A 16736-nucleotide genomic window follows, 5' to 3' on the forward strand; every position below is an offset into this window, starting at 1 on the left:
GGCAACATTAGGTTTCCGGTTTTTTTTTCTAGTTTGTTCACTCATCATTAACTGGTGAAGGCATTAACATTAATGTCAAAGATCACATCTTTCAGTAGATTTGTCCAAGGCATCGCAGAGTTAAGAAAAATTATTGTTTTTGTTTCAGACAAATTCCGAAACAATATATTGTAGGAGCAACAAAGACATACTTTTTGAACATTGCACTATATTATTTTTCCAAGGTTCTTCAGTAAAAACAGAAAAATGATGCTTTGCCTTGTTTAGTATCATGTGAAGAGTTTAAGTAGATGTAGGTGTTTTCATTTTGCTTTAAAGATAAAAGTGGGCTGTTTGTAGCTCCTCGTTTGAAATAAGTTACTGGTTTATTATTCACACTCACTGTTTCAACGAATTATTTGCCCCCCTTTTTTTTTTTTTTTTTTTTACAAGAACACAAGCAGATGAGGAATCTGTCTCTGGTTCTGCCTCTCAGCTGAAGGCCCAGGTAAACCTCAGGTGTGGCTGTACAGTCTTTACAGTACAAAAGATTTAAGAAAGCAAAGAAGGAAACACGATTTTGTCTGAGCTGTGCTGAAACTGAAACGGGCCTCACTACCCAAGAAACAAAAACTAGCTTTCGTGGTCTGAGTTGTGGTCAGAATTGACAAACAAGTGAGCTGCTCCCTCCTCCCGAGGCTTTCCTTTGGTTTCTCCCGTTGACGTGTTCCTGCACAGCAGATGGCTTTACACATAAATCCTATTAACAACTTTCTGCTGATGGAGACACAGTGGGTACAGGGCTTCCGCACTCTTTCATGACCTCCCCTGAGAATCCTGCTCTTTTTATTTTCTAACCTTTAAAAAGGAAGAACTGAATCCAGAGGCCACGTCATGTCGGCAGAGAAGGTAAAAACGGATGGGAGTGTGACTTTCAGTTGCTTTTTTTCTTATCTGTTCAAATAAATCTGTTTTTCTGTTGATTTATCAGCTTAGTGACGGCATGTAGGCTTGTAGGAAGTGATCTAGAGAATCACACAAAATACTAATGCAAGATTTATTTAACATTTTAGTCTTGGTAGTATTTATTATTAGACTTACCATGTCAATGTTGCAATTCAGTTTTAAGAGACTTTTCTATCACTTTTTTTTTACATGTATTTGATATGTTATTTGAGAATAAATATTACTCATTTGTGACAACATTTAAACATATCTTCGACCCAAATATGAGCTAATTATTTTGCAAAGCCAAAACGCAACCAACGTTAGAGCTTAATTCATTTATAGTAATATTTAAACGTGACTTCAAGTGTAGGAATTATCTCTTTAGACCGCAAAACATTGAGCTACTTATATTTCTGACACTTGATAAAGAATTTATAGCTTTAGAAATCTCCTCTGTCAGGTTTTTCATATGTAGAAGAGATTGATAGTGCTCCAGATCAAATTCAGACAGAATATAGTTAAAGTCTTGAGCACCCGATGATTGAATTTATTGTTTCTTTTCTTTAGTATACATCAGCAGTAAAACTTTTTATGCTCAATAGTGTAGAAAAACTCCCATCAACAGACACATAAAAAATAGGACTGGTTTCTTAGAAATTTGAGGTTTTTGATCTTTGAAATTGTATTCATGTGCTCTCAGTAAATTCCTAATATTATGATGATTTTATTGACAATTCACACACTCATGAAAGACAGAATAAAATATGAACACAGTAAAGATTGGTTACTAGATAGAAGTATAAAAAATTTCAACTAAAGAGGACAGATCTGATATTGTTTTAGGATTTAGGCGTCAATATAACAGCAAACAGGATGAATTGTTGTCTAATCACTATCTAGTTTGACCGGTGTTGCTGCTGCCATCACTCTCAGTTGTGGATTGTCTGCAGACACAAATAGGACTTCATCGATGCAGGATCTACATGTAATAGGATTACATTTACTGTCTCCGCTCGCTGCGATCATACTGACCTGCTTCTCTGTGACTTTGGACTCAGACACATGCCGGTCCGTGTCATCCGATGCAAACATTTGAGTGCTCAGATTCAAATATAACTGAAACCTTCACTAAATCACAACTGGATTAACTTTTAGTTAGTTGTGGAAATATAGAAGTATTTGAAGAGACTTTTTTTGTGTGAAAAATTTGACGTGGAAATCAGTCATTTTTGTCAGAGCACGATTGTTATCATTATCAAGGACGACTGAAGGTCATAGAGTTACTCACTTTTAGCTCGTGTCTAGACGAGCCTGAAAGTAGCTTCGCTCAAAGATGATAAATGAGGAATATTGCCAATTTACTGAAGATGAAGTGTGTTCAAATACTTAATACTTCTAGTTTTAAAGAAAATAAATTAAAAAAAGATAAAATAATGGGTAAATGTGGAAAAAAAAACATTTTTTTGGATACTTTTTGGTTCTTATTGCATCAATTCAGAACTAATTGTTGTAAAAAGCAACAGACTGTCACACTTGATGTATTGACATAACTAAACCCTGATTTATAAAAAGTAAACTTGAGGTAACTTGCTGATTTGGATCTTTTATTCTGAATTTCCCAGCATTCAGGAGCTGATCGGACACCTTATATAAAGTGGTTACAGAACATGTTTGTTTTTTTTTATGTGTAAGAGTAAATCTGTTACAAAACTGCTATCAAAAATAGAAATGGATTATTTACAACTTTAGAGAACAGATTTACACGGTGCACTCTGAAAAGTTATAAAACTGATTTCTTTTAATATAACCTGTCTCTTTCATTTACCTCCACTGATCATAGTGACATATCAAACTATGACATGTTATGAATCATTCATAACACAAAAAAAAGTAGGAAGTGGAGTCAATAAAAAAGGACATTTCAATTTGTCAACATAAATCATTGATTAGATTTTTTGTTTTTAAGTTGACTAAATGTTCTCTGGGATAACAGAAACAGACAGCTTTGACATATTTCTATTTGCTATTAAAATTGGATTTTCTTATATGAAAAATTCAATAATATTGACTAGACGAATGTAGTGATTAAACAATCTTACTCCTGTTTCACCTTTTCATTCCCTGCTGCCTTTCACGTCTGAATTTGTGATGGTGAGTTGATTTCCTTTTTGTTTATGTGCTTTCATTTTGTGTCCTTTCTTTCAACTCCTTTTTTTTCCCCCCCAAACAAGACTTTTAATATTTAACCTAATTTGTCTTCCTAAAAGAAAATCTATAGAAGCCAAAAAAGAAGAAAGAGGAGGCCAACAGTGCAACCGAGGCCAAGCTGAATGGGACAGAGGCCAAACCCAAAAAAGTGAAAACCAAGAAGAATGAAGACGCAGCCGGAGACGACAGCTCTGCTGTTCAAAGTCAGCAAGTCCAAAGAAACTATAATATTTCAAAACAGACCGAACAGTTCTCCTTTTGACGCGATCCAAGCATAATTATCACTGCTCTGTTTCCCTTTTAACATTTTAGATGGAAAAAAAGTGAAGAAAAAGAAGCCGGATAAAGATAAAGAAGAGCCAGAAAAGGAAAAAGACAAAGAGCCAAAGAAAAAAGCCAAAAGTGCTCCAAAAAAGAAAAAGAGTGAGTCAATAATGGGAAACGATATATCAGCTTCAACACTCCTGCTGTAAAGCGAGACTGGACTCTTTAAGATTTAATGAATATATGCTGTCCACTCCTACAGGTTCAGAGACGGACGACGATGATGATGACGAGGATGAAGACACCCCCAAGAAGAAAACCAAGAAAAAGACAACAAAGGACAGCTCTCCGTCTGCGAGCTCTGCCAGAGAGAAGAAATCCAAATCTAAAGGTATGACAAAGAGGAGGAAAACGAGCTGTTTTCACACATCAGCTGTGCCGAAAACAAACATTTTATATGACCAGACTCTAGTAAAGAGGATTACAGGAGGTCATTGTATAAGTGACAGAGTGGAAACACTGACTTGGCAGTTGAGCTCGCATAGACGCTGCAGTTAAGTCAGCAGTTCACCTTTAAGTAATTCATTGTGGAAACTGTAAATGAAAAATCAGAATAGGCAAATCCTACATAATGCCACAACTGGCCATAATGGAAGCAGTTCGGACTGTGTTGACTAACTCATCATTTAGCAAGGTTTGGACTCTGCAGAAACAAAAACAAACAATGAATTTCACCATTTCTTTTCTGAAATGAAAACCAGACGTGATGGCGTGCTTTGAGGTTTTTTTTTTTCTTTTGTCAAGTGACCACAACTTGAGTGAGGCTTAAAAGGACAATAGCTAATTGGTTTATTTCCAGGAAATTAGGGTCACGTGGAGCTGAAACCAGTCCCAGCTGACGGTGGGTGAAGGCAGGGTGCACCAAGGAGAGGTCACTGTGTGTCACACAGCAAACACAGGGGGACAGACAGTAACACACACTCAGACAGTCACTGGATAATACAGTTTACCTTTCTCTTAGTAAGTCTTTTACTTCCACGTACTGCCTCTCTCCTCTTATGATGGCCCTTCTGTTTGATTTATACTTCATCCAGACACTCACTGCTCAGAGTTGCACATTTTTCTGTGTAAGTTATTCTTCTGTTCAGTTGAGCCGGAACGACTTAATTGTCACTTAAATATGGAATTACTGCATAAGATGAGCTGGTCTTGGTGTTATTGTTTTGCTTGGATGATTCCCAATATTCTTGACTCAAAGCAATTTAGTCTTCAGAGCTGTCAGTCATTTCAGTCAAGCCTGTGCTGGCTTGTGTGTTTGGCTCCATGCTTCCTGTTTTAAGGCAAAAAAACACTATTGCTCTGTTTCTGGGAACAACATTGGCCTTTATTTTATTTATTCACTAGTTTGCTTTATTCTAGTCCATTTCAGTGGTAGCAGCATATAGTGAATTATTTTATACAATAGATATTGTCATGGTCTCTGATTTTCTATATACTTGATTTTCATGTTTTACTTTATTATCAGTCAGCAATGCCCACTTGTGAAATATTTCCTTGACTAACAGTTTAACAGAAACTCACTGAAACACTTAATACAGATGTACATAATCGTGTAGTAGAAATCTGACGTTCATGACAGGGTATATCGATCGTTACGAACATGAATAGAAGTGAAAGGTTATTTTACCGAAGCAGAATATCTCAGGAATAAAGCTGGGTATAGATTTATAATCTTTTAAAAAAAATGCAACTGTTTTGCTCAAATCTTCGCAAAATAACCCAAATCTTCAGTTCATAATATCATTAAGTCACAGTGTTGAGAAATCTCTGCTGTAGAAAGACAAGGCCTAGGTCTGTATGGAGCATGAGAGAACAGCATTTTGTTTCAGTCGTTGTTAATTTGATCTGAAAGCAGTTGACGCTCCTCATCAATTCACAAATTTAATTACATGAAAACTCTTGATGAGGAAGACGCAAGACCGCTGAGCAGCTACACAACTTAAATATCCAGCACAACAACGGACGCTGCACAAATGAACACATGATCCCGCCACGGCTTTTGTTTTAAATGTTGTGATGCCATCAAATCAACTTTCTTGTGCAGTGCTCGAATATTTTGCTTCAGCTTATTTTACTCGATTTTTGGTCTTGCAGAGCGTTAAAGGTTATGTTGTGTTCACCGCTTGTCTTCACTGCCTCGAGCATTTCTTTCAGTTCAGGATCTTATTTTGCATTTGCAGTGATTTTTTTTGAATTGTCAAGTAGAGTTTAAATGACCACATTCTCAGACCAGGTGAAATTCTCCGTTGTCAATGCGAGATCTTAAATGAAGTGTTTTCAGTCTCTAAAGTTCAGCAATGCAACAAACCTCCTGACAGAACAACCCACTTGAAAAGTCATTAGTCAGCAAGTTTGGCTGCGAGTGCATGCTGGGACGGATTTGAGCAGGTTTGAAGAGCGAGAGTTGACAGCTGTGTGTGTGTGTGTGTGTGTGTGTGTGTGTGTGTGTGTAATCGAGGTTCTGAGGAATCACAGACTTGTGCCACCACTTCCAGTGGAATTTGACATCTTCCACCTCGATTTTGTTGAGGCTGTGCACTTTGAGGAGTGAAACTTGGGTTCCTGGCTAAACAAAGAGCATGAACTCCTGCCTGTAATATGGATCTTCTCTCTATTGTGTATTATTAACATTTCCCTGATCGTGGAAATCTGTAAAAGATAGTCTAGGGCCACTAGTCAATGGCATGGCTCTATAGCGATGACCACTGACAAGATTTAAGATCCACGCAAAATCAACATTTCATGCTCCAAATCTCTCTGAGTTTGGAAGTCAGTCACTCTTCAAGTTTACTCTGTTTATTTCATGAGATTAGTCAATAAATTTTAATAGATTAATGTTATCTGACATTGCATTCCCCTTTGTGCGCTCACATCATTCTCCACACATCACACACCACATTCAGGGACAGATAAGATTTGTTTTTCAACCGTGCATGTTTCTCCTTTTTTCAGAGGAGAAAGAATCAGATGGGAAAGAAAAAAAGTCCAAGTCCAAGGAGAAAGAGAAAGAGAAGAAGAAAGAACCAGCTTCAATGTTCCAGATAAATGGAGACAAAAACACCAAAACCAAAAAGAAAGGTGATTACATCTTTAATCCATCTATTGTACTCATGTTTGGGCAGGGTGGATTATGGACGGATCGCTGGTCCATTACAGGGTGAACACAGAGACAAACATTCACATTCACACATACTGGTAACTTACAATCACAAATTAACCCACATTAATGAATGCTTTTGGATTGGCGGAAGAAAACTGGAGAACCTAAATGTCCAGTTGCTTCTCATTCATCCTAAAAGAAGCAAAAGATTCGTCTCTACAGAGAAGAGAGCGGTATCACGGCTCTTCAGTAAACTCTGTCTCTTTTAGCTTCAGCTGAGGCCCAGTGTTTGTAGATTCCGCTGAACGAGCCTCACCTTTAAATCTCGTGTTTGAACTCTGAAAAGTGTTAATGTTTCTTCATTGGCCAGCTGCCAAATCTGAGAGTGACGACAGCGAAGAGGAGACAAAGTCAACCAAGTCCAAGAAGAAAGCCAGCTCTTCCTCTGCGTCCATGTTTCAAACGACCGCCGACAAGGAGAAAAATAAGGAGAAAGACAAGAAGACCAAGAAAAAAGGTACGTTTCACTGAAAACTTTGTTCTTTCTTGCAGTTACTGACAAATAAATAATAAATCTGTTGTCTGATTCAGCAAAAGCAGAAGAGAGTGATGATTCTGAGTCAGAAAAAGAAGAAAAGTCCAAGAAGAAGAAGGGAAAAGGGAAGAAAAAGAAGGTATCTGAAATTCCAACATTTCACCCACAAAATGATACGTTTCATGTTAACCGGATCGTGTTACGCGGAAGGCAAACATTACTTTTGATTAAGAGTGAACCGCACAGCAGGATGTTTGTTATTCCTCTCCAGGAGCGAGCTCCATCACCAGAGATCGAGTTTGACAACTTGGAGAAGTTCGTGATGGAGCCGGCTCCACAGGGGGTCACTGTCAAGTGCCGGGTGACCCGAGACCAGCGAGGGATGGACAAGAGCCTCTACCCGCTGTATTACCTCCACCTGGACAATGAGAAGAAGGTTTGTGGTTTCACGGCTGGTCATTTGAATAACATCCGCTGGCTACTGGATTTCCTTCACGCTTTCAATATTACCTGAATATCGTGCACAGTTTTAGGGATTTATACACAGGGATTTTTTTTTTTAATCTCCAGACGTTCCTGTTAGCTGGAAGGAAAAGAAAGAAAAGTGCAACTTCAAATTACCTCATCTCCATCGACGCCACGGATTTATCGAGAGGCGGAGAAAACTTTGTGGGGAAGCTGAGGTATATTGCACTTTATTAAAAATCGGGCGCAATAACACGAATACCAGGCTGACATCACTGTGCTTCAGGTTTATTTGGTGTTTCTTTTTGTAAATATCCTCAATTAAAGGATTGCCTTGTTTCCACGTTGCATAGGTCAAATTTAATGGGCACTAAATTCACTGTGTTCGACAACGCTCTGAATCCAGAGAGAGCTCTCCCGGACCTGTCCAACGCTCGACAAGAGTTAGCAGGCATCATCTATGTGAGTCATTTTACTGCTGTGAAAACTGTTATCAGGTGTATTTTACCAAGACAAAGGTCAGTCGTGGAGTGATGATGTTTATTTTCTGTATTTCTGCCCTCAGGAAACAAATGTTTTGGGCATGAAAGGACCCAGAAGGATGACGGTCGTCATCCCGGGAATGGACAAAGACAACGAGCGAGTACCGCTCCGACCAAGAAACGTGAGCGTATACACTCAACACCAGCATCTCAACCCAGCATCTCAGAAGCTTTGAGTAGAATTGTATTTGTGTGACTGATGTAGGGAAACTGCACCTACTCAGCAGAGTGTGAGGACTTCATTCACTTGCTGGGACTCTTTAAATGTTTGCCATCAGCATTTTCTGATAACACTCGCCAGCAACTGGATTGTCTCAGTAACTCGCAGATGATCTGAAAGTGAAGATAACAGATGCCTTCAGAGCAGGAAAAGGTTATTAATAGCTTTAAAAAAGTGTGCAGCCCACTGTCTGATATGTCATTAAGACATGATGGCACTGTGGAACTGTGGGAGTTGAGCTGACATCTGGTCAATCAAAAGAAGAAAAGAAAATCCACATATGCTGAGCAAGACAGTAAAAAAAAAAAAGAAAACCTTCAGTCTGCACGGAATTTCAACTAAATTCTGTTTGCCAGGTAAGAAACTGACACTGAAATAAAGCTGGACTTCATAAAAAGACAAGGATCCAAAGCAGACCTCAAAATTCACCATGAAACCCTGGAAGAAATATAAGCTGAAGTAACTGGAGTGACCCTGAGACAACTTTCCCATAAAGGAGCCGAAGGATTCTCAGCTGGTTGCAAATAAAACATTTGAAAGCACTGAAAGTATAAACTTCATGACTTCACAGTTCAACAGTATTGTTCAGTTAAGAAAATAAAATTAAAAAGTGGGAATTCACTTTCTTGTATTTTAGTTTGGGGGATTCATTAATTATTTTACAAATGTTAGAGCAAAAGGTTGCCTCCTGTAAATTTCTTCATAACTGTGCATTTAAAAGACGTTTTCTGTCTTCCAAGATGTTCCAACAGTTTTTAGACACTAAAATTTATCTCTTCAATCACTCACAAAGATAAACCTCTTTCACAGCAGTTGCTCAATACCAACAGTTAAACTCCGCTCGTCCAGCAGCTTGACTGACGCTCTGCTTGTGAAACCACGCTATTCTTTACTGACGCCCTTTGACTTTTGTTTACTCATTTCTTCCCAGGATTGTGACGGCTTGCTGATAAGACACCAGAATAGAAGGATGGAAAATCTGATCGAGCTTCGCAACAAGACGCCGGTGTGGAACGAAGACACCGCGTCTCACGTGCTGAACTTCAACGGCAGGGTCACCCAAGCCTCCATCAAGAACTTCCAGATCGTCCACAGCCAAGACTGTGAGTCCGCTTTGAATGTCTTCTTATAGAGGGAAACTGTACATTAAATTAACATGTATGAGATTTAAAGTGATAAATGCATTAAATTGAACATGCAGATGAATATCAAGCGAAACTTTATTTTTAGACAGTTTGAATGAAAAGCTTATGTTACATCAAATGTTTAATCCTGATGGGCTTGATGCAGAAACGCTGATCTCCCAGAGTATTTTTATTGTGGATCACATGAAGTGTTACATGACCGACTTAACTGCAGACAGATAAACAGCTTAATGTGTTTTAAACACACTTGACCTCCAGATTACAGAGCACATCAAGGGTGACTTACCTAATTACTTTTATTTGGGATTGCTTTCTGATTTCTTTTGTCAGTTTACTCTTTTCCAAGCGGTTTCTTGTTGGGAGTATTGAAACTACATGTTGACATCTGAATACCTTTCCATTTAAATTCACGTCCATCCTGTGTCCCCCCCCCCCCCAGTGGACTACATCGTGATGCAGTTTGGCCGAATAGCTGACGACATCTTCACTCTGGACTACAACTACCCGATGTGTGCCGTGCAGGCCTTCGCCATCGCGCTCTCCAGCTTCGATGGCAAAATCGCTTGTGAATAACAAAGCTTCCCTCGGCCGGCTGTCCCAAATCAGTCTTCGGCCTTGCCGGTACGTCCTGTTACATGTGCCGATAAGGAATACCTGTTACCGCTGGCGTGCGAGTCCCCCGCCACCCAGCTACAAAATATCTCTGGTCCGCTCTGATGGAGAGTCCTGTCCTCCCTCTCCAAGGACTCACATTACTTTTCGTGACACACCTCAGTGATGAAGGTGTTTAAAGATGATTAACATCATTAAAAGATGTTAATCTCTGTTTTTGACTTTGCTAAACAGTGTTGTCTCGATGTGTAGAGCTTTGTGTAAACTGTCAGTAGTCCGTTGTGTCAAAGGTGACTGTGAAATACAAACAAAATACTCAGTTTAAACAATAAAAACTCTTTTCTATTAGGCACGTATAACATTTTTATTCAAAAGAATGAAAGAAGTCTGCTCAGTGACATGAAAAGGTGGCATCTTTTTGCAGCAGACGTCTCACTCCATGAACTGTCTGTTTCAGGTCTTGTTCAGTGTTTAGAAGTGTTTGTATAGTGATCATGTATTGACTCGGTGTACACTTTATGTTACGTTCTCTGCCTCTGTCACATAAATATATCTGATTTCTGCTCTTTTAGGTTTTTTCTATCTCCATGTTTTTGATTTTGTAAAAAAAAACAAACAAAAAAGTCCTTTATTTTCCTAAACGCCTTTGCTGCATTTCTAGACCTGTTGTGATAAAATTCCACGTAAAATTAAAATTAAAATTCCCTAAGATCACCTTTCATTGTGTACACACGTTTTTTTCAACCTCGTCTTGTTTTTAAGGGACGGCTCTACAGAAAACAACCCAATTTAAGTTGTTGCTTAATCTGCAGTGGTAATATATGGAAATATTCACACAGATTCCTCTTTTCACACTTTAACCTAAGGTCTCTGCTATGTGCCCGGATAGTTATAAATATGTTTTATGACTCTATCATCTGCTGTGAGGAGGCGGCTGGCAGATAATCAGTCAGATTCCAGTGGCAGGTTTCTGAGACACCCACGCTTTTCTTCACTTGTTGCCTGACATGTCAAGAAGAGCTTCTCTCAGGGTGAAAAACCTGTTTGAACCCAAGGCCTGGAAGAGTAAGTGAGAGGTGTGTATTCTGCCTGAACCTGCTCAGGCAGTTGTCCAAACTCGCAGGTTAAATGGAGCCTGAAGGTGGCGGCTCCTCAGGACAGATGCTGCGAGGTGAGCCCCTCCTCCTCCTCTCTCCTCCTCATTGTCTCTCTGTGTGTTATGTGACTTCAAACAACCGCCAAGATCACTGTTGTCATTCCAGAATATGAATGCACTTCCTCATCTTACAACTATGTGCTCAAAATTGTCTCGAATGTGTGTGTGCGTGTGTGTGTGTGTGAATGGTGAATAAAGACCTTGCTGTATCTTGTGATGTTGCAAACATATTGTTGACCAATAGAAGGAGCTGTTGCTGGATGAAAAGTGTTCATCAAACACAATCAGAAGCTTTTAATTCAATAAATTCTCCACAATGAAAGAAAAACGAGAGTGTTTGTCTCAAGATTTCCTCTTGAATGATTCCAGTCAAAGAATATTTACTGTGTTGCGCCTTTCAAACAGGTTACTACCCTTTAAAATGTTTGACGGATCGGTGACAGATTTATAAGTCTCAGCACGTCAACAAGAAGAAAACAACTAAAGTCAACTAAAAGTGATTCTGAAAGTGAAAACTGGATAAGATAAATTTTAATGAAGCTCAAGTGAAAAGTACAGAAAACAAACCATAATAATAACAAAAAAGTGATGTTAGAAAATAGACTAGATAATGGAGAATTAAAATACAAAAGTAAAACATAAAAAGAAACTGTCAAAGAGGATTTTTTCCCAATCTCACTCAAAGCCATTAAAGCAAATAAAACAGCAAGAAATGAATGGGAATTTGGAGAGTATATCTGTTTACGATCAATATATGGCATTCAATTGTAAGATGAATACCAGTGCAGTGTTTATAACTACGAAAATAATTTATGGCTGTGCATACAAAGAGGCTAAATAATCTAGGCCGCATAACTCTAGTCTGAATATGCAACAGCATAATGTCAGTTGACTTTGCTCTCCTACGGCAGTGCTGCACAATCCTGCTCCTGCACACCTGATTACAATGACCCGGTGGTAATGAAGTTTTCAGAACAGAAAACACTCATAAAGTTCAGATGTGTTGGATGGAAAAGACATGAAAAACATTGCGGGAGAATCGCTGGTTACAAAATTCACATAAACCAATTTGGAGTGAGAGCAGATTCATAATAACAAAAAGATATTTTGTAATACATGATCTAATTTCAGGGAGAAAAAATGTGGGAAGGAGAAACATCAACATGTGGCTCCAGTTTCTGTGCATGGGAAGACAATGAGAGGGAAAATAATGACCCTGAAATATTTAAACGTATACTGTGTAGCAGCTGTTTACTGGTTTAAAACCACAGCGCAAATGCATGCAAACTTCAGAGAGTCATTTATCTTCATGACAATGGAGGATTTTAAGATTTACTTGTTCTCTGTTCGGTTGTGAAAAAGGTTTTTTTTTTTTTTTCTGGATGACTAGAATTCGTTTTTCTTCATCCAAGGCTGATTTTCAGTGTTTTCTCTGTTTGTACTTCGTGACAGGTTCAATGCTCAGTGTTCACAATGTCAGATGATGAGATGTTTATGAAAACATGATTTAGTTAAAAAAAAACAAAAAACTTTAGCCTTCCTGTCACATGTTTATGATCATTGTGGGTTGGATTAAAATCAAATCAAGTTTGGACTCGAAAATATGCAGTTTCTCTTTTAATGAGCTACCTGAATTCACCACCTGATCCATTTATGTTCTTGAAAGCTGATTGCAGCTCCATAAATGTTCATAAATGTTTTTAATTTGCTTATCCATATACAACATTATTGGCTGAATCTCCAGTTTTGACAGCTTGGTTGATCATTTTTAGGTTTTTCTGAGTTTCAGAGAACATTTTTGTTGATATTTCTCTCTGCATCAGGAGAGTTAACTTTACATTAGTCCGCGTGTATGTGGACACCACCATTATTTAATTAAATAGTTACCTCATTTGATCACGCATGATGTGCTAATTCTGAATAATAGTCTTCATATTTTATAGATGTTTAAATAAATTTCTTTATAAAATCTGGCAGTCAAACCTTACTTTTGCATGCTAAACATTCATTGCTACAGTACTTAAAATAAAGTACGAGTACGTTTTTCATTGAGATTATCAAACTTTCTCTCTTGGTTTTTACAGGGGAGCACACAAAGAGTGAAAATGGGAAAGCATGTAAAGTAGAGCATGGGACCAAAATGGATTTTTTGCTGCCCTTGAGAGAATTTCTAATAATTACAAAGCAAGGAAAGCAGTCGTTATGCATTCTGCATACAACCACAAGTATTCTAACATAGAAATGATCATATTCCTGCTATTTGATTCAATAAACTTGATTTTCTTTGCTCAACATCCCTCTTTGGCCCCCTGGCAGAGAGGATGAGATTACTGTGGACCTCATCGTGATTAAAGTAGACCACCCCTTATTTAAATATAAAATAAATTAAAATAAAGACGTTTTATTCATGTCTTAAATATTATATTTGGAGGCTAAACGTTGTGCGTTCCTTGTGCATATTTGTAGACTTTGTCAAGGATTCAAGTGCGTAAAGTCGGTCTGACTGGTTGTGTGTGTGGTGTGTGTATACGTGTGTGTGTGTTTTCACAGATTTGGGGGCGGGGCCTGCCCTGAAGTCACTGCCCCCCCAAAGCCTGTTGATTGACGCGCGCCTGTGGCTCCTCCTTGAAACTCCTTTTTTTTTTCCCTCCCCCTTCATTTTCCAGTGTAGTGCGTTGATTTCATACCAAAGTCATACTTAACATTCCACTTATACTGTCAAACCTCTGAGAAATATTACGGAAAACAACGAGGCGCCAAATTATAACAAAGTTACCAAATTGCCCGGGTGGCTCTCACCGGGACGGAAAAGGGGTGAATTGGCAGAATTAAAAAAAAAAAAAGAAAAAAAAAAGGTAAGCGCTCCACAAATGTTCCCTCTTTCTGCTTTAGGAGCCGCTTTTCTTGGGGAGTTTTCTCATGCCGCTCGTCTCGGTGAAGTTTTCAGATCATTGTCATTTTTTACATTTTTCCGCGGAGCTCCCCGCGCCGGGAGGGAGGAAAACATTTGCAGATTGATCCTCTATTGTGCGCCACTTTGCCAGCGTGCAGGGATTTTCTCTGACAGGCTCGGTTTCCACCGGCAGCGGGGTTGAGAACGAGGGAAAAGCCGCTCTTTGTGACAGGAGAGGACGGGACGGCGGCCGGTGTCGGGCAGTCATGTTTGTGTCTTTGTGTCTCGCACAGTTCGTACCTGGATCCGACGCTTCTTTCCAGTTCTGCGCCTCCAAGAAGAGAGCAAACAGCAAAAAGCTGCACGCACACACGCTCACACGCACACACGCACACACACACACGGAGAGAAAGAAAGAAAGAAAGGAAAAAAAAAAAAAAGGATTTGGAGGAATACACAACTTCAGTCTGGTTTGGACCTCTGCATCCTCAAAGGTAGGATACATTCTCTTTTAGTGAACCTCCTCTTCAGTAAAGAATTAAAAAAAACCGAATGAACTGCCTCCATGTAGTTTTAAAATTGATGAACATTATTTATCACACTTTTTACTTTCACATTCAAGGACGTTTTTTGTTTTCTTTTAATTTAAAACAAATAAACCAAGAATACTAAAATAATATTTGACATATTTTTATTTTTTTATTACATTTTCAGTCCTTTCACACAACAGGAAATACAGAATTTGACAAAATACACAAAACAGGTTTTCGATTTAAATTCATCTCAACAGAATTACCTCAGGCTAAAAAGTTTTCCGACAAAATGCAAATGTTTTTTCCACCTTGATGCTGCATTTCTGAAAACTAACAAGAACACAGCTGCTGTTTATTTACAGCTCGCCATAGTTTGGACTGATTAGGACAAGCAGTCGATTCTAAGTTATGCTGCACTTTTTTATGCAAGCATAAAGTGCTTTTTTACAATAAAAACAAGCTGCTCTGGTTGGTTTGAAAGAAATGATTGCTGATGGGGATGCTGCACTAACTACATCAACAAATCTGTCTTTGCACACCAGTATCAGGATACTTTCAACCTCACTCAGTGTTATCCTGTTATTTACATATTCTGTATGCTTTTTATATTCTGCCTGTGTTTTTCTTCCTTCCATGCCAGCAGACAGGACACGTGATGATACTTTGCAAAGTCCCACTAAGTGCATAATTCATAGGTGAGGATCTGAGATGCATGGATATGCTGAGGGCTAATTGTTTAATTATAAAAGTGCCACTTCAGCCTCCACCTGCTCTCAGCCTGTGTCTGGCTATACAGCCCAGAGCCTGGTGGAAAAGAGGGGACAAAAGAGGGCCCACATGTTGCAGCCAATTATAAAAAAGTAAGAGGGGGGGGAAAAAAGTGCATGTTAGCACCTCCTTCACCGTAAATCTGTGCAGTCATATGAGCTGCGGAGCTAAATCACTGACAGTCAACAGGTTTGACTGAACAGCAGAATGCAGTCTGTCAAGTTGGTCAGAGGAAGCAGACTAACCCGTCTTTTACTGGATGCTTTTTTTAATGCAATGACTTCAAATCCTTATTGTATTTCTTAAACTTTTTCTTTAAGCCTGTGAGGAAATCTACCTCTGCAAGCAACACAGTTTTTACACTTTAGCCGTGAATTTCCAAACATATTGGCTTCACCGCTCCTTCTCTTTGGGCCACCATGTTTTTTGCGTAACTCTGATAAAGAGGACGATCACATAACGTTGGCCTCGCATCTTTGTTTTTATGAAGTCCCTTTTGGTCATTTGGGGTCACAGTTGAGAGGCAGAATGTACCGCTCGGGCCTCTTGGTAAAGCACTTTCTATTAACATGTGGAAATGATGTTCTGAAATGAAACAACCCACCAGAGCAACCAAACAATGTGCCCTTGGTAAACGAGACACGCCAAGATGCCTAATAATAGATTTCAATGCTGATGGGTAAATCTGGAAAGGATTAAGCTTTCTGCTGCTTCGACAAGATTCCCCTTCATTGTTTTTATGCAGCATGAGTGCGTCAGACCGCTCAATGTAAAATGCATTTTGTTGTTTAAAGTTTCGCAGTCAGTGCTCTGCAGAGATGATGCTAAGATAAAGCATAGCAACTTGGAACGCTTGGATTAGTTTTATCCCCATAAAGTGTCTGTTTTCTTTTTGTTTTCTGTAGACACACTTTTAAGGTATTTCAAACGATCTCTGGTTTTCAGCTCATTCCAGCACTGAAGTGCATCGTCTGCGTGCGCCGTCCAGTCGGGTGTTTACTTTGGATGCAGGTCTGTTGACCGTTTGTCAGCGGCGGCTTCACTCGTTTGTGCTAAACCCACAGAAGACCAGCTAATGAGCTCATGAGCTCATTTGCCCATTTGTGCAGACATAGGTGGCTTCTTAACACCGTCTCCAGAAGTGCTGGTCCAAATGGTGCGCACCTACACCGCTGTCAAGCCAGATGCGCTCAGGAACGGTGCAGTCGGCGCTGGAGAAAAGCCTGCTGCCTGGAGTCGTGTTGTTGACGGACATCACATTAGGTGGTGGAAATGTAAATGTAGAAGTGCAGTATACAACCATGAAGT

At 39.1% G+C, this 16736-nt stretch overlaps 2 protein-coding genes across 12 annotated transcripts in view; both read left to right on the forward strand.

The window, feature by feature from the left end:
* Positions 1-693: 693 nt before the first annotated feature.
* On the forward strand, positions 694-10767 carry LOC115388968 (tubby-related protein 1-like). The gene is made up of 13 exons (XM_030092304.1): positions 694-888; positions 3206-3338; positions 3448-3558; positions 3662-3790; positions 6412-6537; positions 6930-7076; positions 7151-7233; positions 7366-7530; positions 7665-7777; positions 7913-8021; positions 8125-8223; positions 9253-9424; positions 9906-10767. Exons 1-13 carry the CDS (start codon positions 874-876, stop codon positions 10037-10039), a joined length of 1536 nt encoding a protein of 511 aa, XP_029948164.1. The 5' UTR covers positions 694-873; the 3' UTR covers positions 10040-10767.
* Positions 10768-13897: 3130 nt separating this feature from the next.
* Positions 13898-16736, forward strand: part of tead3b (TEA domain family member 3 b) — a 33381-nt gene continuing 30542 nt past the window's right edge. For 9 of the 11 annotated variants that reach the window (XM_030091805.1, XM_030091808.1, XM_030091810.1 and 6 more), the window contains exons 1-2: positions 13898-14089; positions 14421-14621. The gene's annotated coding sequence lies outside the window, so the exon portion shown is untranslated. Of the gene's footprint in view, positions 14090-14420; positions 14622-15303; positions 15356-16736 lie in introns of all 11 variants that reach the window. The other 2 variants (XM_030091806.1, XM_030091807.1) reach the window with 2 other exon arrangements.

The sequence above is a fragment of the Salarias fasciatus genome, chromosome 5 (genome assembly GCF_902148845.1).
Source record: "Salarias fasciatus chromosome 5, fSalaFa1.1, whole genome shotgun sequence".
In the NCBI taxonomy this organism is placed as follows: domain Eukaryota; kingdom Metazoa; phylum Chordata; class Actinopteri; order Blenniiformes; family Blenniidae; genus Salarias; species Salarias fasciatus.